Source organism: Lotus japonicus, chromosome 4, assembly GCF_012489685.1.
Source record: "Lotus japonicus ecotype B-129 chromosome 4, LjGifu_v1.2".
Lineage (NCBI taxonomy): Eukaryota > Viridiplantae > Streptophyta > Magnoliopsida > Fabales > Fabaceae > Lotus > Lotus japonicus.
Window position 1 is genome coordinate 59,564,931 of NC_080044.1, and position 22,591 is coordinate 59,587,521.

At 37.1% G+C, this 22,591-nt stretch overlaps 2 protein-coding genes across 2 annotated transcripts; one reads left to right on the forward strand and one right to left on the reverse strand.

Moving 5' to 3' along the window:
• Positions 1–1,726: 1,726 nt before the first annotated feature.
• LOC130711868 (AAA-ATPase ASD, mitochondrial-like) lies at positions 1,727–3,455 on the forward strand. Its single transcript, XM_057561642.1, has one exon. The coding sequence runs from the start codon at positions 1,867–1,869 to the stop codon at positions 3,439–3,441; it is 1,575 nt and encodes a 524-aa protein (XP_057417625.1). The 5' UTR covers positions 1,727–1,866; the 3' UTR covers positions 3,442–3,455.
• Positions 3,456–8,754: 5,299 nt separating this feature from the next.
• LOC130711038 (DDT domain-containing protein DDR4-like) lies at positions 8,755–16,984 on the reverse strand. The gene is made up of 12 exons (XM_057560475.1): positions 16,381–16,984; positions 16,176–16,286; positions 14,547–14,633; positions 14,415–14,452; positions 14,254–14,335; positions 13,864–13,970; positions 13,582–13,747; positions 12,501–12,593; positions 12,240–12,363; positions 10,289–10,331; positions 9,949–10,140; positions 8,755–9,866 (listed from the first exon to the last, which is right to left on the reverse strand). Exons 1-12 carry the CDS (start codon positions 16,675–16,677, stop codon positions 9,095–9,097), a joined length of 2,112 nt encoding a protein of 703 aa, XP_057416458.1. The 5' UTR covers positions 16,678–16,984; the 3' UTR covers positions 8,755–9,094.
• Positions 16,985–22,591: the final 5,607 nt, after the last annotated feature.

Here is a 22,591-nt window from a genome sequence, read left to right on the forward strand (position 1 = left end):
CTTGTCATGGCGCTAAGCACCTTGAGAAATAAGGGGGCCATATTTGTGTTTTGTTTTGGTATTTGCTCAGTTTCAAAGCTTCATTTTCATGTCATGTCATATTGTCATGTCCAATAACTCAATAAGACACACAATACAGCGAATCAGCGCATATTTTTCAGGTTGTGGGACCAATTTCCACATAGTCCCACCAAATCAAAGATGTTAGTGGAACCTAATATTCTATCTCACTTGTCCTTTTCTTCCATTTTTTTTAAAAAGAAATTTGGTAGTGTCATTTGACTCATTGTGCTTACTTATTAACACCAGTCTTTTCTCCCATTCCAATAATCCAATCCTGCCCACTCAACCTTCTTTCTCCTTTTCTCACATGCCTTTTTAAGAAATATCATATACAATTATTTTGGTGCATGTTTGGACTAACATTCTTAAATTGATTGTGGGCACAATTTATTTTAGTAAAAATAAGTTGAAAGTGAAAGTAAATTTTTTAGAAATAATATTTTTAAGAGTATTATTGTAAAATGTAGTAGTGAAGTTTTATAATTAGTCATGCTCACTGCACAAGTAAGAATTTAAAGCTTTATTATAACCAACTTGATTCCTCAATTGGATTGAGGGCAAACACCTACAAAAAAAAATTGATTGATTTTCAGAAAGAGTCGCTTAGGTTTATCCATAGTTTGTAAAAATTGAATTAATAATATAAAATGAGATTTCATTTTATTTTATTTGTCTTCTTACTTTCTTAATATAGAAAAATATCTAGAAAAAAAATTCTCACAATAAAGAATAAATTCTAAAATGTGGAACTAAATCTGTTTTAATTGTGATTCAAAAAAGAAATGTTTTTAAGTGTGCTTAACATTTTGAGACAATTGAATTTCGAAAAAAATATCTATTAAAAAATACATGCAACTATGTTCCAAACGAGCGCCGACATTTATCATGATATTCAATAAATCTTTATAATCAAGTATTATAGCATTCAATTGTTACTGGTATTATTCTAATAAAAAGGTACTTCCTTCGTTCCTAATAAAAATCATTCTTTCTAGTTGAATTCTTTGATCCGGATGAGTATTTAGATATAAACTCAATAAAATCTTAGTGTCGGATTTTAGCTACTATCAATATTTGTGACGGTTAAAAAATCCGGATAAAGTGTCTTTTTATTGAATGACAACATCTTAGTGTATATTTAGTTACTCTTTTAGCTTTCCTTTGTTCACAAAAAGAGTCTCTTAAACTTAAGGGTGAATCTATTAAACTTTCGTAAATTATGTGGTACCCTCAATTTTTTTTTTGGGTATGATACCCCATTAAGTAATTCTATAGATTATTATCATGTTATTCAAAGTAAATACTACATTTTTAGATTTTACTTTACTTGTCAATTAACTTTATCTCATGAAATTCATTTTTTGATGAAAAATGTACGAGTGGTGGAAACAAATGATGGTGATGGAGATGCGCGTAAAATGACCATGGTTGATGGATGCACAGAGCTCAGAAAACACAACTTTCAAATCTCACGTCCCTAAGAATTGAACGCTGCATTACTACAATAGAACACAATCAAAATTTTAGCTGGTATATGAGTCTTTATTGTTGAACCGACTCATTTTAAGTACCGCACCTTAGTCTAGCTTAAGATACCACATCAAATAAACTTTTTGATGCATCCATTCATTAAACTTAAACACACACATAATATAGGTGTGAGCTTTCTACTTTTTTCCTCTTTCTCATTTCCACCACCCAAAGCAAACAACACACTTACACACGCACACACAGAGTTTCATTTTCTTCAACCTCAAGAGAAGCCAAGAACTCACACACAGTCACACACACAAACACAACACAATGATGCCCATGAAGATGACAGAGATGTGGACAACAATGGGCTCAACCTTAGCCAGCTTCATGTTCCTCTTCGCCGTCATCCGCCAGTACTGTCCCTACGAGGTTCGCCGCTTCTTCGAGAAGCACACTCACACTCTCACCACCTACTTCTACCCTTACATCCGCATCTCTTTCCATGAATTCTCCGGCGACCGCCTCAAGCGCAGCGACGCCTACGCCGCCGTAGAAGCCTACCTCAGCGCCAACACTTCAAAGAGCGCAAAGAGGCTCAAAGCAGAGATGGGAAAAGACGCCTGCAAGTTGATTCTCACCATGGATGAACATGAGAGAGTCACTGATGAGTTCAAAGGTGTGAAAGTTTGGTGGGTTTGTAGCAAAATCATGTCCCCATCAAGGTCCATGACGATTTACCAAGAACAAGAGAAGAGGTTCTACAAGTTAACTTTCCACAAGAAATATAGAGACACTGTTACTGGTTCTTATTTGGAGCATGTGATGAGGGAAGGGAAGGAGATTCGTTTGAGGAACAGGCAGAGGAAGTTGTATACAAATAGCCCTGGTTACAAATGGCCGAGTTACAAGCAAACAATGTGGAGTCACATTGTTTTTGAGCACCCTGCAACTTTTGAAACAATGGCTATGGAGCCAGAGAAGAAGAAGGAGATCATTGAGGATTTGGTCACATTTAGTAAGAGTAAGGATTTTTATGCTAGGATTGGGAAGGCATGGAAAAGGGGTTATTTGCTTTTTGGTCCTCCTGGTACTGGGAAATCTACAATGATTGCTGCCATGGCTAACTTGTTGGGGTATGATGTGTATGACTTGGAGCTCACTGCAGTGAAGGACAACACAGAGCTGAGGAAGCTTTTGATTGAGACAACTTGTAAGTCTATAATTGTTATTGAGGACATTGATTGCTCTCTTGATCTCACAGGGCAGAGGAAGAAGAATGGGGAGAAATTTACAGAGGATGTTGAGAGTGATAAACTGAACCATGATGTTGTGAGGAAAGAGGCTAATAAAGAAGAAGGAAGCTGTGGTAGCAAGGTCACACTTTCTGGGCTGTTGAATTTCATAGATGGGATTTGGTCTGCTTGTGGAGGAGAGAGGTTGATTGTGTTCACAACAAACTATGTGGAGAAGCTTGATCCTGCACTCATCAGAAGGGGGAGAATGGATAAGCATATTGAGCTTTCTTACTGCACTTTTGAAGGGTTTAAAGTTCTTGCCAATAATTACTTGAAGCTTGAGAATCATGCATTGTTTGACACAATCAAGAGGCTAATTGGGGAGATTGAGATCACACCAGCTGATGTTGCTGAGAATCTCATGCCAAAGTCTGCACTGGATGATGCTGATAAGTGTCTTTCAAACCTGATTGAAGCACTTGAGGAAGCAAAAGCTAATGCAAAAGCAGAGGAGGTGCTAAGACAGAGTAGTTCTATTAAAGAAGAAGGTGAGGAATTGGGACACTTTGGTCACATTAAGGAAAATGGCAACATTGGAGATGACAAAGAAATTGATCAAGCAAAGGACAAGAGCATGAGGTGGAACATTTGTGCTAATGTTGTGTAGAAGAAATTGTGGCATGAGGGTAGAATGTGAGGCACATTTCTCATCATAGTACTTGCATCTATCTTTATGTTACATGAGAAGGGGGGGGGGGGGAAAGAGGGATTGAGGGTTTTGTTAAGATTATAATTTTATTAGCATCTAAAGTCTTTGGTATGCTACTGAATCCTTCTGCTTTTGGGATTAATTTTGAACTTCCATAAGAGGGAATAAAATTTAATGTTAATGAGATTATAGGACCCTCCTTAATTTTGTTACCCCAAAGCAACTTGCTGTTGAACATGTTAATGTTACTTATGCAGTAAATAGAAACAAAAAATTTACAGTCACTCCTGATCTTATAGACTGGAGTGTTGTATGTTTGAAGACACAATTTATTTTCATATGTTGTTTAGCTGAAGAATGTGCTTCAAATTACACACTGACTCTTCTTGGTAATCCATTCCTAGTTTACAAATTTTTTTAATACATAGTAATCAGAGAAGCTTTAGCCTTTTCATAATAATGCGTATACTTGTTTCATGGACAAAATTAAATTATTAATCCATTGTTATATTGCTATGTGTAGATATGTAACCAAGAGAACTATCATCGTTTAAAAGGTTGCTCATTATTTAGTTGACTTTCGTGTGAACAATTACTGTTACACCACCATTGATAATGATGCCTCTTAATCTGTTCAATCCTAATGGAAACTTGTGTACATTATCGCTAAACATGTACTAGGTTTAGTGCATACTCCTCCGTTCCTATTTATCTGTCCAGGAAAAGAAGATTCACACAAATTAAGAAAAACAATTAATTATGTTGATTTTCATAAAAATATTATTTGTTTTCCTATATCACCCTTTAAAACGTATTTTATCTTTCTTCATTTATTGTTTCTGTAAGGGTATTTCTTGGAAAAACATCAATTAATGCTCTCTTGAAACTCAAAGTGGACAGATATATATGAACAAATTTTTTTCTTCAAAGTGGACAGTTAATAAGAAACGGAGGAAGTATTTGGTTAGACGTCTAAAATTCATATTTAGACGATAAAATTACTTTTTTTTTTTCCGATGGATGACAATAAAATTACATTACCATATGAAGTTTTTTAATTGACGTACTTTAGATTATTTGTCCACACATATCCAAACGTGCTGCTAAACACAATATTTGTTATTTTCCGTTGTAACAAAAAAAAAACACAATATTTGTTACTCCCTCCGTTTTTTTTAAGTATCATTCTAGGAAAAAGCTCTCCAACCAAGATAGTGAGTTATTGGAGGTTTTTTTCTCATTCTACCCTCTCACATCATAATTAAGAAGTTATAAAGTTTTCCAATCAAGATAGTGGATAATTAATTTTTTTTCCACACTCTCTCATATCATTAAACCATTTATCATTCTTCCCTCCCTAATATCAATAAAAGTTTATAACCTCCTTCTTTTCCTTTGACATAATTTAATGTTAAAACATTGTTCTATGTAACTTTCAAAGTCTTTTTTGGGTACTTTCATTGGAATTTAATTTCCACTTACTAGACAAGACTTTGAATTGATGTAATGAGAATTTAATTTTCACTTACTAGTAAGGGTATAATTGACAAAATGGACCTTAAAACATCAAAACGACAGTTAAATAGGAATAAAAAAATTATTCTAAAATGACAGTTAAAAAGGAAGGTAAATGCTACCATACCACAATTGTATCATACTTGAGTGATGTGGACCAATAGGAGTTGCTTTGACCGTAAACTTTGACTTCTTTATTTTTCTTTTTAAAAAATAATGAAAAACAAAAAAAAATTGTATTAATTATGTGATGGTCCTAACATTTTTGTAATTTCGTTAAGTGGTAACCCAATTTCATGAAATTTCGTTTTTGTGTGTTTTAGGGTTTTCAAATTCAGGAGATTAAGTTTCATCTTAACCCATAAATTCATCCTTCATCTTCATCTTCTTCATCGGCATCTCAGTCATACAAGCACAGCAACATCCAAAAATCAGACCAAAAACAAAAATAAACATTCTTCGACAGCAATACGACAGGGGTGAAGGGAGAAGAAGGAGACGAATCAGAAAAGAAGCTTCACAAGGTGAGAAGATTGGTTGCGGCGGAGTTGGTCACAGCGACAATGAGTGACGGCAGCGCCGGAATCAGAGAAGGCCAGTGACGATGGAGATGGAACCGGGAAAGGGACGTGATGGCGGCGCTGCAAGCAAGAAGTGGTGGCATCCGCGATTTGGAGATAACGATGGTGATGGTGGCGCAGTTCACAGACAACGAAGGTGATGGTAGTGGGGCAACAAGCAGGAGGTGGTGGCAGCCGCGATTTTGGGTGGTTTAGCTTTTAGGGGAGAAGAGGCTCATCTGCAACGCCAGATCCGCGTTTTAGGGTTTCTAGGGGAAGAGAAAATAGTGGTGGCGGTTTCAGATCTGCCCCTTCTTCTTCTATCCCAGATCTGCAATGAACTCCATTTTTTCTTCTTCTTTTGCAACCGCAGATCTACAATGAAACCCACTTTTTCCCCTAAATCAGAACTGAGAAGAAAAGAGGCTGAGAAGAAAAGAGGCTAAGAAAGGGAGATGTTGGAGGAAAAGGAAGACCATGAAGAACCAAAATTTTGTTTCTGAAACCCCAGATTTGTATGTTGTTTTTGGTTCTGAAGAGCAGAGTTTTATTTTACAAAATTGATGATTTTAAATGGACGAAGTTAGGGAAGAACAAGTCACAGTAACAGAGATAGACATATGACTTGTGAAATAGTAGGAGAATGGAAACAAAATTGAAGATTACCCGGATGTGCTGAAGACGGAAAGATTTTTGGAGAAGGGAAATGAAATAGTAGGGGTATTCTCAACTAGTACATTAACTGAGACTACTTAGTAAATAATGAAATTAATATTAACCTATATTTGATAGAAAAAATAAAAATAGAAAGTACTTAATTAATTACACTCTAGATTAATTTGATTGTACACATCCTCTTATGTATCATACCCAAACTAAGTGTTGTGGTATGGTAGTAAGCACCAAAAAGGAACGGAGGGAGTAGTAGACAAATTGTAAATATAAATAAAATTGATATCATGAAAAGAAAAGAAAAAATGTCGGAAGAGCAAATGATGAGTAATTTATAGAAAGGTAAATAATTTTTTTTATAACAATCTATAAATTAATATGTAAGTTCCTATAATTTAATTTTAGTTAAATTCCTATAATAATTATTTTTTTCAAAAAAAAAATTATGAATGACCCCTCTTAGCATGCATATTAGATATTTTCTCGCGCATGCAAGGGAGGTGTGGATTCGCTTCAACGCGTTAGCATGGCCGGAGTTTCTCACGCCTACCATTCAGTCTTGGGTCCAAGGGCAGTTGCAAAGGTCCCATGTGTCACTTTTTTTGGCGGTGGTGTGGAGGCTATGGCGGTGGCGCAATGGGCAGGTTTTGGGGGATAAAAGCTGGACTATTCAGTTTGTGTGCGATGCGGTTAGGCGTGATTTGGAGGAGCACATTCGTTGGTTAGGAATTGAGCTGCTGATGGACCAGATCCCGCGTGGTCGCATGAGGTGTAAAGCTCCTAAGCCAGGGTGTGTCTCTTTGATGGTGGACGGTGCTTATCATGAGGACCAGCATCGAATGGGAATGGGAGGTCTCATTCGGGACTCCGATGGTACTTGGTTAGGAAGCTTCTATGCTGGTACTCAGGGAGGTGATTTTTTGTTTGCGGAAACACAAGCGTTGTTGTTAGGCTTACGGTTTCTCTGGCATAAGAATTGGAAGAAGGTCATTTGTGGCGTGGATTGTCTTGAGTTGGTAAATGCGCTTGGTAAGAATAAACTTGATTTTCATCTCTATGGCAGTGCTTTGATGCATATTCAGCTTATTCTCTCGCGCAATTGGGAGATTTCTTTATGTCATGTTTCTCGGGAAGGCAATGCTCCAGCGGATTGTCTGGCAGGTTTTGGAGCTAGATTACAGTTTCTTGTAACTGAGTTGGAGTCTCCTTCTCAGGCGGTTCTGCCCCTCTTGTTGGCCGACCAAGTAGAGTTGTAGTTTTGTTGTTTAATTTTCCTATTTACAAAAAAAAATATTAGGTATTTGTGGCCAATACTATGGAAAAATGATAACCATGATAACAAAGTAATGCATTTTTAGGCGGGTCAATCCACCAACTTGCCTCTTTTTGGTGAACCCGCACTCCAACATGTTACGCTTTAGCTAGTGAATTTGCCCCATTTTTTACTTTTTGTTATTTTTTATTTTGTAATTATATTTTTCAAGGCAATTCGCATTGTATGACCTAATAATCGATTACTTTAAAAATATATATTACTTATAGAAAAATGTTAATAATGTTTTAACTATTTTTAGCATAAAATATTTACTCAAAACAAAAATTAAACAAATCATATTTAAAATCAATAATATCTTTACAAAGATTAAGTGAACTGGATTATAGACTGAAATTTTATTAAATAAAGTTTTTTTTGGTACAACTTTTGAAAGAAAGAAAAAACTAAGGTCTCACAGAGGAGATACCCATGGCATCTGCCAAAAGCAAAAGCCCCATGCCCTCCAGAAGCTGCGCAAAAGACTCCAACAAACTATCCTGCTGCGCTTCATGCTTTGCCAAAAAGTCAGCACAAGAATTCCCTTCATGAAGAGTATAATAAAGCAACACATGCCACGCACGGCTCAATAAGTCTTTGATATCCCAAATTAGCGAAGCATAGATGTGCCTCGTGGAAGGTGCTGAATTCACAAGAGAAAAATAATAACATGTGATTTTGCACTTAATGTTACAAAAATAAGATAAACTTTATAGGATAACGTTACAAGAAATGTAAAATTATTTTAATTTTGTTTAAAAACATTTGTTGAAAGTTCACGTGGCCACCATTTGCTTATCAAATTGATACTTCAAAGAATTTATTTTATAACTAAATTAGATTATTCTAGAGTATAAAAAATAGTAACTAAAAAAAACACTTTTTTTAAAAAAAATTAATTATTTCTTCAAAGTAAACCTTTAAGAACACATGCAATTGCTGTTAAATATATTAAGAATTCATAGGAACTAATGTAAATTAAAATATAATTTTCTAAGACCAAAACTAATATTTCAAAGAAGTTACTGTTATATTAAGAAAAAAGAGTCATGTGAAATGAATGAAATTTTAGGAGTACTTAAGGAAGTTATTAGCTCAATACTATTTTTAACCTTCCCAGTTGGTTCCATTATCATTAAAAAGACCAGTTTCGGATCAAGTCAGAATGTGAATAAAAAAACAGTCAACAAAGATGCTTTTTAAGATCTCATGCAGATCAGAAGTAGCAAGCTGAAAGCCACATCTATTTTCAGGTTACAGTACCTTTAACAGTTATTGTTACATCAATTGGATGTGCTAAATAACACCCAACAGTTCCTCATTTCATCTTGCTGGACTCTTTGAATGTAGAAACACTAAAAAAGAATAACTACCTAATCTACATAACTCAGTATCATGCTGCTTCCAAGGGCTGCTCAGTTATGCCATAGAAAGAGACCTGATCCTAACTTACTGAGGCTCATAACAATATTTATAGTTCTATTATCATACATACACATTGCCTTCCATGATAGAAAACTGCTATCTCTGCCATCATGCAGAAAAGGAAGCTTCAGTAATCATTGTCTTCGTCTTTCATTATGGTATCTGGAATTGGACCATCATCAAAACCAGGGCTAGGGGCAAGCTCATTCAAATCAAGGAAACGTCTCTTTCCCATGCCCTCAGCTTCCTCCTGACCTGGACTACTTAATTTCTCAGCAGCAGGCTGGTTTAGTTCATTCTCTTCTTCTACTGCAGGAAAAGTAACAGGCTCATCTACTTTCATTTCATGATCTTCACCATCATTGCCAGAACCTTCACTTTCTGACATATATTCCCCATTCTCACTTGGATCTGAGTGGTCACCGGATGCATCAGACTTCTCAGGTTTAGTAACCTCTGTTTCTGATTCTGACAGTTCATATTGTTGGTAGTTTATAGTATTTCTAGTTGCCCTCTTACTGCGTCTTAGACCTGATTGAATCTCATCAACAGACCTCCGTTTAGTTTCCCTCCTAGTACGACCTGGCAATTGTTTAACTTTGCGGGGTTTGTCACTATCACTATCCTCACTGATGCTCAAGTCGTCGTCATCGTCATCATCATCGTCTTCTTCTTCATCTTCAAGATTATATTCATCCCCTTGATCTTCTTCTTCATCTTCTTCATCTCCTTCAGAGCTACTAGAAATATCCCTTCTCTGCTTACGTTTCTTAAGATATTCTTCATCATACACAACCTCTCCAACAATATCATCATCACTGTCAAAGCCTGCCTCATTACCTGGTCCTTCTTCAATGGAATCATTCTCTGAATACCGCTTAGGTCTCAGTCTTCGCCGCCTGCGGATTTTAAAATAAAAAGTTGGTATGAATTCAGATACAAGGCATCTGAACGGATTTGAAAGCAACAAAGACAACAAACCTTCCACCCAATGCGTCAGTTTTATGATCTTCCTCCTCATCATCATCTAAGTCAGGTGATTCTGGAGATGGCATACCAAAATTTAAATGTTGAGCAGCAACATGTGAAGGACCATGATTACCATTTGTCAAAGCTTCAGTTTTTGCTACTGATTCTCTCCGGCGCATAGGTTCTGGGGATGGCTGTTTCTGCCTGACAATGGAAGGGACAGATATATAGCCATGAGTCATAGTGCATGTGAATGAGTGTGACTGACCCCTCTCCCACCTAATATATATATATATATACTACACATATCATTCAAAGATAAAGGAAAATAAAAAAAGTAATTGCAACATACTTTGTTACTTTGATTGCCTCACTGATGGAGCGATCATAATCATCTGCAATGAGAGTAATGACAAAGGTTAGTACAAAACAGGCACATAGCAGATAATCAGGATGTAAGATGATTCCTATCCAACCAAAATAAAACAGGAAGTTAAGGCAAAACAATTCAAAGTTAAATCTTGCATAAAGTTAAGAAATACGAAATAAAGCTTTGTTTTTTATATCATACCCAATTTCTTATATCAATTCAGTTTTATTCCGTATTCCTTTTCTACTTCCGATACCTTACAGACTAAATCTTATAACTTTATCACGATATCAGAGTGGTACCATCCTAATTCCTAAGGACCTGTCCTGAGTTCTGTTATAATACATTATTAATGTCAGTCTCTCCAGCAAGCAATCTGGCCAATCCTTGTTATCCCAATTTTTCAAGGTACTCTGTTTTTTTTTTCTTTTCCATTTTGCGCTTTCAGCTGCTATCAATGCTGATCCACCATGTGTCATTCCAGGTAGTTTTGATTCCTTTCTCATTATCTCGTTGCAGGACTTTAGCCCTTGTCAGTTGCTAGCCCACTCTATAATCATCAGGAGTCGAAGATGACATCATAAGTTGTCTCAGAAGCCACCGGTCGGTGGATCCTCAGTGCGACATGGCCTCCATCCTCTGTAAAGGGCTTCAACTACTATAAGCGTTGACCCATTTTCTTCAATCAAGTGTCGAAGGTGACACCCTCATCTATCTAAGAAGCCATTTTCCGACCAATCCTCTGCCAAGTTGACATTGTTGCTTCTTTTGATGTGGTCGTTGTCTGATCTCAGTTTTTTTGTTGTTGCGGCTAGATTGATGTTGTTTCCGCTTTGCTTGTTTTGGGGTGTATAATTGCTGGTTTTTTTTACCCTAGTTCACTCTCTATAGAGAATAAGTTTGGCCTTGCAACAATCCTAGATAACCAGTCATTTGTAACAAGCTTAAAGCTAAGTAAGCTTTATCTTGAGGGAGCGTGTTAAAGTAATGATATATTACAATATCTTGATCATATCTTAAGAGTAATCTAAAGTTATTTAAATAATTTTTCAAGATTGATTTCTTTATTTCCTTCTTTAATTTTCCCTATTTGACTAGAATTAGGAGTCAAATGTATAAATAAGGGTAACGTAAGTGCTTTGTCCTTTGTAATAACCAGGGTTGTTAATGGCGGATAGCGTAGTGTAGCGGCAAGCCCAAAAAATGCTATTTCAAGCGCTATAGCGGAAAATAGCGCAAATAGCGGTGAATAGTGGAGTAGCGGTGAACCCCCCAGGCCGCTACGCTATAGGCTATTGCGCCGCTATAGCGTGCTATTAACAAGCCTGGTAATAACTAATATATTATATCAACACATTTTATTCTTTGTATTCCTTTTCCATGATCACAGAATCCCTTTCCTTTGAAACTAGCGCTTAGGTAGGGAAAAGAGGAAAGAGGGAATAAAAACAAATAGTAAATTCTATTCTACTCGGTTGATATGGTGTTTAATGATGGGTTACAAAATACTGAACCAAATGGTACTATACTACTATTTAATCTTATAATGAGGTCAGGTACTAGTATAACCATTACTAGGACAAGCTCAAGTCCACTAATACAAACAGAGCAGAAAGCATCTAGAGGCAATTGCTTAGTCAGTTAGATAACTAAATAATTCCACGATATATACTAAAGATAATTTGGAATTATCTAAAACATTCAAATATAAAATTAACATCTTATGAGATTATTTGTACATATTCTAACATTTCTAAACAAAAAACGCAGTACACAAGAACCAGAGAAGATGGTCAAACTGGCAAAAAGAACATGATTGAAAAGGCAACTCCAGCCGTTAAATCAAATTTCAAACCAAACTGTAATATAGGCATTGACTACCAAAATCATGAAAATGTTTACTCCAGTCATAATTAAACTCCCTTGCTCTTACCAAAAGTGTAGGTAACACGTTTCCTGTCACGAAGTGAACGCCCAGGACCAAACCCATCCATAACCAAGTAATTATCAAGAAGAAGAGCTTCTCTTTGTTGCTTTTTCAGCAACTTCTCCTTTTTCTGTGCCAGAGTACAAGCAAAATTTGTATAAGCTAAAAACGCAATTAAGATACTTCAAGGACTAAAAATCTTTTTTTAACAACAGATATTCGAGTTCAACTCTGAGAATACAAATTAATGTCTCAACCCTAGAGTACCTTATGAGCTTTCTCAATTTCAGGAAGCATGTCTATCTTCAGCTTTTTCCCCACTAAAGCTTCTGTTCTGTTTTTACTTGAGAAAAGCTTCTCCTGTGAACGTAGATGAAAGAATTGATTAAATACATGTATGACACAGCTCAATGTATGGCAAAAGAAGATTGTACGTGATTCTTTTCTTTGTTTTTTAATCCCTTAAATTACTGAAAATGAAAAAAAAGATCAATCCAATCATCTGGACATAAACAAACATCATCATTGTTAAAGTTTTATGCATAATTGATCAAAGAGCAGGTCATCAAACAATCAAACATGACAATTGTATCTGCATTTAATAATAGCGGCAGCCGGCAGCTAACTTTGAGATTTGTGGTTCATTCACCTTACTGATTGAAGACTGCAGTCTAAAGCAACAAAGGTTAGACTACAATTTATGATGTTTGCGAGGTGAAATAACTAACTTTCTGATTCGTTCAGAATGCTTGCTTAACAAAAGCTACAAAGATTTATTGAGCTTCTGAGAGCCACCCATACCATTTACTGTTTTGCCTGCCTTGGGTGAGAACCATCAAAACTGGTAAGTAACCCAAAGAGACAGACTTTACTTACTCGATAATTTATTAAACTATAGAAAATAATCACTGGATTTTCAAAAACCAAGCTTTATCACTCAAGGTCGTTTTCCCTCAGGTATCAAACAGGTTTTTTTTTATGTATGCATTTGTATCCTAAAGGGTATCCAAGCATTTTTCTTGAAGTTGTCTTATTTCTATTCACTTCAGTAAGTTTCTCCTCGTGGTATAACTTAGTTTTCTTATGCATATAATGAAGAAAGGTTCTCATGGATGATGTTAAAGGTTTGACCTATAGCTTTCTTTGATCTCCCCCTCAAACAACACTATATGTAATTTACCTTTAAGGCTTTAACTTATAAAGCAATTTATTATCTAAATCTCAAATCTATAACGCAAAAATCCCAACTACAAGCAAGCCACCCTACAATTACTACAACATGTTCACTTGTCAATGGTAAGTGGTGGTAACTAACATGATAATAGATTTACCAGCTCCAGTAACTTACAGAAACATCTTGAAATTCATCAAAATTGGTAGCAACAGCTTCCCACTGGTATGATGTACTGGAAAGAACCTGGGAACCTCTTGCTTTCCCTTTCTTCATTTGAACCACTTCAGTTTTCCTTATTTCTCGATACAACCTATGACCAATCATGGGGTCATCTTCATACCTGCACTAATGAAATTTCAAATGAATAAAACCACAAAAGATTTAGATGTTCAAAAAAATATCTAATACAAAATTTAAATTTTAGCCATTATGAAGTGAAATCAGTAGTATATTTACCAATAAGAAATTCCATTTGAATCACCTCCAATACGCTCTTTACGGAATGTTGAAAGTTGAACACCATGTTTGATTGAGTTGTCAATATAACTTCGGATATCTTCTTGCTGCAAAAGATCACTCAAATTTGATCATGATGTCACTGGTACGATATAAAAGGGGTAAACAGAGTAAGACCATGTCAGGCCATGAATGGTTTGTCTTCTGCCAATGGGGATTTGTGGATGCCATGCATAGAGCATAATGGCGTACATAGCATAAGTGACCATGTATAATCATCCAATAAGATTCAAGCTAACATCAGGCAAAGGTACCTCATCCTACCATGTCGAAGTTCACCCATTTAAGACAAAAAGATATAAAATATAATATAAGAACATTAAATAGTACCTCAACACGAATGTCACATAATGCTTTTAAGATGACAACACGGACTCCTGGATCAAGTGATTTATATACTTCAATCTCCGCCCTATCATGTTAGCATAACCTGAGACTCAGGAATAGATTGATAAACATTCTAGGATTTTGAATATTTCAAATATACTTACCCATGTGAAGCAACAATTGGAAGATCCCCATCGGCAACCTGCATTTGGATCCATCCTTTTATTAGCTCTAGAAATTTTAAAATGCACATTATTATTAAATATAAGCTTTGTTGAGTAGAAGTATCTCATTACCCAATGCCACCAATCTCTCAATTTCCTGCATAATACGGTTATCCAAGTGTCGCGTGTGAGTGCCATTCGTGTAACAGGAGGGATTGCCTATCAAAAGGTTTGATGAATGTTATTATCAGACCAGTAGCAGCTTTGCAAACACATGAGAGAAGAAAGTACTATATTGTAAAGGAATACACCTTGACAAAGATCATTGCAGTAGAATTGTGGATAAAACCACAACTTCAACTCTAGAATCACTAACAGAAAACATCATTGACACTCACTCTATTTAATATTTTCCACTCAACACCATATCTACTCCCTTACATGAAAACAATGCAAGATAGACGTAATTATAATATTCAAACCAAAAACAAAATTTATGTGAACACAAGTTCAAGTATCACTACTTTTTAATCTGCCCATCTCAGTCCCAAACTCATTGCATCATGGATCGATTGAATATCCTGCCTCTAGTATAAACATTTCTTTCCCATTGAAATTCAATAAAGAGCTAAATCTTCGAACATTTCACCATATATTTTTTGTCATAATATTTGAATCTTCTAGGAAAAAATAGTTCAAGTCAGATAACTTTCAGTAATAACTAGGTTTAAAGAAGACTCCGGTACCCAATGTTGGCCTTTCCTTTTTGTAGTTCAATCAAGATGATGCTTAATCTGTTATAATCACTGTCTAACAAACTAACCATTACTGCCTTGCCAGAGTAATTTTGATTACCTTTGGGATTGATTAGCATCCACAAGATTAGGAACAGGGCCAAAGCCAACAAATGGATTAATGCAAATACAGCTTTAAAACTGGTACAGATTTTTTAGGCACTTGTATTTGTATGACCATTTAATACAGAAAGCGTATCACTTTCGTCCTTCAAAGTTAAAACCATGAGTAATAAATATAGTTTCCCCGACTTCTTCAACAGAGGAATGGGGGTTTAGATCAGAGTATCACAACCAGCAAAGTCCCCCATTTACCACGCGTGTGGACAAAACGAACAATGCACATTCACCTATGGAAAGTAAATAAAGGGCTTCTCATACTCATAATAAAATCCTCTCAATTAAGCTCCTGCTCTCTACTTACTTACCAAACTCTGTCAATCATGCAATTCAGTTACAAGCGATATTGTCCATCTCAGAATATAATATTTATCAAGTTCCCTATTACGCCATCAATTGGTAATGTACTCCAAAACTCAAAAATCAAAAGCCTTGAGTTTTTGGTTCTGTCAATCAATTCCCATATGACAGAAGCCAACTAACCCATTGAACAAATACTCAATCAAAGTCCCAACATTAATGTAGAATATGTTTTGGGAATGTTTCCATGAGGCGAGTACTTGTCTAAACTTTATGATCATATAATTACACCCACACACTTCAAAACTCAAAACAAATCTTATAGTTAAGCATCCAACTAAACCAATATAAGAAACAGCAATTTGAAATTCAAGGTGCAAAGTTAGAAAGTATAGGACCATGACAGAACATTAAATAGATAAACTGGTGATGAGTTGCAAAGGTAAGAACCTAGCATTCATTCATAGAAGAAAAGTGAAATGCCATAAACTTGAACAAAGGACCAAACCACAAACTCGAAGATAAGAGAAGAAAAAGCAGCACCAACCTTTAACAAAGGCATGTGTATATGAAACAAAGTGTCATTGGGGGTAAGCAGAGCTGTCTCAAACTCTTCAGCTGAGAATTCCAGTGAGATATTCAACAGAGGCCTAAACAGCTGCAAGAAGAAAACACACAAACACAAGCTTTCAAAACAACAACAACAGCAACAACAATACAACGAGAAAAAGATCACAGCTTTCGCAGCTCACATGCAAGAAGTTGAGCACGGAAGCAAACTCCCACATAGACCGCAGGTTCCACCGCGGCAGCTGCGACGGCGACGAGGGCGGTTCCGCCAGCTGCGTGACGATCTTACTGCATTTCGCCGGCGGCAAGTCCTCCTTCCGTTCGATCGCCGGCGGGTCGGAACAGAGGCGGGAAGCGGCGCGGATGGCGCACGCGCGGGAGGGGCGGCTGCTCCTCCTGATGGTCGGTGGATTGGGTTCCGGTTCCGGCGACGGTGAGGATTGTTCGGCGGGAACCGGAGGAGGAGATCCGGCGGACATGGTGGCGGAGATCAAAAAGGGGGATGGGAAGGAAGGACCAAAGGGTCCAATCCAAACCCTCAAATAGAAAGGTGGTTGAAAGTTGAAACCCTATCTATGAGGTGTTGTGAATATGCAGAGAGATTGCAAAATAGGAAGAGAGAGTGTGTTGTGTTGTGAACTTGTGTTGATTGAATGGTGAACAAGAGGAAGAGTTAACAGTACCAGCAATTTGGTGTGTGTGAGAGGTTGGATTTGGCTTCAGTTTGGGTCAATTGCTACAACTCTACTCTGTTTTCCCTTTTACTTTCAGGTTAAAAACTGCTCAATTGAGTGAGTTTATCTGTCTTTGCCTCACACTTAGGTCTTAAGCAAACATATCCTATTTCAAAAGTTCAACTCAACACAGTTGCTAGATAGTAGGCTTCTTAAGTATTTCGTTGAGAGTTCGGTTTTTAGCAGTATGTATGAAAGGAGATTTGTTGGAATAAGTTTACCCAGGTAGTGTGATTTCTGAAGTTCGAAAGGATTAATAGCATGACTACGACTGTCAGTTTTGAGAGTACCTCAATAATGCAATCAAACAAAAATAAGTTGGGGTGATAGCTACAGGGGAGAAACTTGGGAAAAGTAAAGGTTGTTGGTCATTTGTTTAATTATCTTGCAGGCTCTGTGCTAAATTTGACCTGTGTTGGTAAATACTACTACTACTTAGTGACTAGTGTTGCTGGACTTTTAGCTGAAAGAAAATTTGAGTAACAATGATATTTTAAGTCATGGATTGTAAACTCCTATATATGTGGATTTTCTTAAGCTTATTGTTTGAGTTAATTCATCTCATTGTAGTAGGTAATGTTTTTTGTTTGTTTGTTCAAAAGTATGTGTTTAATAATTGCAGGGGTAGGGGTCACAAAACTACAGTTCTAGGTTTTGTTCCGTGCATGTGGGGCACAACCTGAATTATCATGTACATGGACTCAGCTAGATTTTGTGTTATGCTAATCATAACTGGTAATGCTCAATAAAGGAAGCAAATAAAGTAAAGAACAACCAATAGTCCAATATTATTACTTGGGGAAAACCAAGTTTTGTGTCCACTCTGCATTGTCAATTGGCAGCATTTGTGCTTTTTCTCCTTTATCTTTATAATTAAAGACAGCATCAGTGTACAAGTTTACCGAAAAACTTGAGGATGCTACTTACAACCCCTTTGTTTTTTGACATATATGGGTGCAACCACATGTTGCAATGTGTTACTTAGACACGTGTGTTCGGAAGTGAATGTGTTGCTTTCAACGTTGTTAATTGATGCTCTAATCTCTGCTTAATAGATGGAGTTAATTAAGGTTTGGAGATTGGCCTCACATTTTCTTTGTCTATGTAGTTATTTTTTGCAAGTAATGAGGTATTTTCAAAGTCGGCAGCAATAAAATTAATTCTCACATTACTTTCTTTTTATTTGGGGAAAGAAAAAAGGAATTTGGAAGATATCACAAGAATAATTGGAGAAACTACCAAAAAAAAAGAGAAAAGAAAAACTCGTCAAAGCTGTTGCAAAAGCCAGAAACTCGACGAGGGGTCCAAACTATTATCATTAGTTTGACCAGCTCGAATCTTGGCTAGATTCTTGTGAGGCCACTACACAAATAAATCCAAAACTTATTAGCTTAATGTAGAAATTCCAATTCACATGTATTTTTTGTAATAATAATATAATACTAAGAAATTAAATATATGTTGTTATGAACATTAATATTTTTATATATGTATAATGTAACATCTTAATGCGGGAGGTTTGGAGTAGGATGGGCTATGGCTCCTTTGCGGGTTTCTTTTCTCCTGATCCTTGGTCGTGGTTTCAGAGTATTATTCGTCACGATAGGCAGTGAAGTTGGGTGTACATTTGTTGGTGGGCTTGGCGTTGGCGAAATAATATGATACTGGGAACGAATATATGGAGGTTAGAGGAAGTTCTTCGTAACATTCAGGCAGATTGAAGCATGATTACAGCCACCCACACAACGGTGCATTCCTTTCACGTCTCGAGGTCTTCATGTGTGGCCTCTGAGATAGGTTGGATTAAGCTCAATGTTGACGGCAGTTGCAATAGAGCCCTGGCTAGTGTTGCTTGTGGAGGTGTTCTGCGTGATCATCAAGGGAGGTGGCTTAGAGGGTTCTCCAGCTTTGAGGGCGATGGCGATGCTCATATGGCGGAGTTGCTAGTGGTTGTCCAAGGGCTTCGTATTGCTTGGCAGTCCTGGTACAGGAAGATAGTTTGTGAATCAGATTGCCTAAATGTGATTGATAGCTTGAATAAGAATAAGTCTGTGAATTTGCATTCGTGCGCCATGCTTCTCATAGAGGTTCGGTTTTTGTTCATAGAGGATTGGGAAGTAGTTTTCCAGCATGTCTTGCGCGAGAATAACGCACGCGGTTGCGCATCTCTTGGCTTAGCTAGGATTGAAGGAAGAGTGGGCTCTCACAGTTTGGGATTCTCCCCCTCCTGAGGTTGCTCAGTTGAGGGAGTTAGGGTAGTTTATGTTTCTTGAATTGTTGTTGTCTTTATTTTCGTAATCTACCAAAAAAAAATGTAACATCTTAATCTGATGATTTGTCTCACGGTAACAACATATTGAGGTTGATTGCAATGTAAGTCCCTCATTGCTAATGAAGGAGAAAAAAGATCAAAGAATGCATCTTGGAGAAGTCTCACATTGCTTAGAATAGTGAAGAATGAAGGAGTCCAAGGTTATTTATAGGGATCTCAAGCTCCTTGTTTCAACACACCAAAAAACACCAAAGTAGTAGCACCTGAAAACACTTTAAGTTTATATTTGTGTTTTCTTTTTCTCTAATGCTCTTGTTTTAGTTTATTGTGAGATGAAGTTCAAATATTCACTTTGGAGAGTGTGCGAGTACTGGAGTCATGAGGTGGTTGAGAGTGAAGTCCATGTGTTGTAACAATTTTCACATAGTGTTTATTCTCTGGTTGTCAGTTTTGACAACGGAAGTGGGTTTTCTCCGGTTTCGGAGTTTCCACGTTATATTCTTGTGTTGTTGATTGCGCTCCTAGTTTATTTTACTTCTTCAGCTCTTTTATTTTCTAACAGTGGTATCAGAGCTTCCGGTTCGATGGATATCACTTTGTGTGGTATTGCGAACGTGCTGAAGAAGTGTGACATTGTGAAGTGTAGTTTTGGGAGGTTCTGGCTAGGAAAGAATTTGTATTTAAGCGTGTCTGTTGTGACCCGCCTCTCTTTCCTAGGAACCAACCTGGTGCACAGTTTACAGTCGGTCTGCAGCTGTGATGATGTTGTCATGGAGGAGTTGATGCAATCGTGATTACACAAGGCGTTCTGGGCATGAAATTGTTCAGGTGACACACAAACATTAGTTGATATAGATGCAAGGTGTGTGGTGATAGCGTGCGGACATTGGTTGACATTGATGCAAGGTACGTGATTATGTCAATGGCTGATGAACTTCTGGAGAAAGCTAACATGGAAGTTGCACCATAAATTTTCATCAAGGTTTCTGCATGTGAAAATTCTTGAAATGGTTTAGTTCCAAGTGAAGAAAATTCTTAGGAAGGTTTAGTTCCAAGTGTAGAGTACTCTTTATGGTGGAGTATGATAATTTATTTTGTCGGTATATAGATAATGAGAATTATGTTTGTTGGTGAAAACAATGATTATCGGTGTAGATAATGAAGACTGAAGACCATTACAATCAAGGTGGAGATTGTTGGGGTTGATTGCAATGTAAGTCTCATATTGCTAATGAAGAAGAAAAAAGATTAAAGAATACATCTTGAAGAAGTCTCACATTGCTTAAAATAGTGAAAATGAGGGAGTCCAAGGTTATATATAGGGATCTCCTTGTTTCAACACACCAAAAAACACCAAAGTAGTAACACCTGAAAACACTTTAGTGTATTGTGAGATGTAGTTCAAATATTCACTTTGGAGAGTGTGGGTGTACTAGGGTCATGGGGTGGTTGAGAGTGAAGTTTATGTGTTTAACAATTTTCACATAGTTTTTATTCTCTAGTTGTCGAGTTTTGATAACGACCGTGGTTTTTATCCGATTTTGGAGTTTCCACGTTATATTATTGTATTGTTAATTGCGCTCCTAGTTTATTTTACTTCTACAGCTCTGTTATTTCCTAACAGATACTAATTGTTGAGAATTCAAGTGCGGAGTTGGAGCCCCACATTGGTTAAGTATGGGTGAGGATAAGACTTTATAAGAGATATGACTCATAAACCTCATGCCTTAAGGTTTTGGGTTAAGATGTGGCGTCTATATCTCTTGATGTCTTTCTCCTCGGCCCATGGGCTCCATTGTCTCCCCCAACAAGTGGTATCAGAGCCGATGGTTTGTGGGACCATGGTAACGACTCCTTGTGTTGAAAGTCTTCCTAGCAGTGTGGCTAGGCGGCGGGTTCCGTTTGCAGCGCACGGCGGTACAAGGTGGATAGCTTCCGCGGATGGGGCCATGATAATGTGGTGGTGACTCGCACTTGAGGGGAAGGTCGTTGAGAATTCAAGTGTGGAGTTGTAGTCCCACATTGGTTAAGTATGAGTGAGGAGAAGACTTTATAAGAGATGTGACCCATAAACCTAATGCCTTAAGGTTTTGGATTAATATGTGGCGTCGATATTTCTTGGTATCTTGCTCCTCGGCCCATGGGCTCCCCTGTCTGCCCCAACACAACACGAGTCTTATTAATGCGTTTTTGTCACTACTCACGTGTTTTCTAGAGAAATACTATGAGGTCACTCATCTCAAACTTCTCCAAACCAACACTTAACTTTGAAATTTTTAGGAATTAGACTCATGAAAAAAAAGATGCATCTTGTTGTTATGTGTAATACCTATCAAATCTTATAAGTCCTCCTTAACTCTAAGTTTCAGACCTATAAAGTTTTGGAATTCCTCTCATTTTGGGTGGCGTCGATTTATTTGTGCGTCGCTTTGCCTAAAAGTCTTGCCAGGAGTTCCTCATTGTATGTGTTTTCTCACTGCACAGGTGATCACTTCCTACTCAGTCGGCCTCGGGTGTCACAAGCCCACCAGCTTCTATTTAGTTTGTCCTGAATTCACATCGTACTGAGAGGGGTCCACTCTAATACTATTCGTAGCATCTCAACGAGCCCCGTATTAGCAACATGAAGCACGTTTTTATCCTCACTCATGTGCTTTCCTATGAAAACTTTTCAATAGGTTACTCATCCCAAATTTGTCCAATGCAAGCACACTTAACCTGAGTTTTTATGAGTTAAACTCTAAAAAAGAAGATGCACATTGTTGTTATGAGTAGTACCTATCAAGTCTTATAAGCTATTATCAACTGTATATTCTCATACCTATACAGTCTAAGAATACCTCTTGTTCTAGTGTCACATCGATGACAACGTCATAACATTTCTTTCTTTTACATCATCAGGGTCATTGACTACCCATTTGGTAGAATAAACTCTGCGGGAATTATTTAAAAAAAAAATAGCACTTTTGGTCCCTGATGTTTCAAGTTTGTGCAAATTCTGCCCCTACTATATTTTTGTCGATAATTCTACCCTCTGTCCCTCCGTCTGTTTGACGTTAAAAAATTAACGGAAGGGGCTTAGTTGACACTAGCAATGCCGCATCACCATCTACGTGGCGTGACACATCACTAATTATAATCAGAACTTGAGGGGGATTCAAACTCAAGTCATGTAAGTGGAAAACCAAACCCTTTACCAGTTGAACTACATACATAATTGTCATATTTTGCAACACAATTTTATTTATATTATAACTTTTGTTCTTCCTTCATGCCACGTAGATCCTGAGGCGACTTTGCTAGTGCCAATAAAGCTCATTTCGTTAATTTTTTAACGTCAAAGTGACGAAGGGGCAGACAATGCACATTTGTGAAACATCGAGGGTA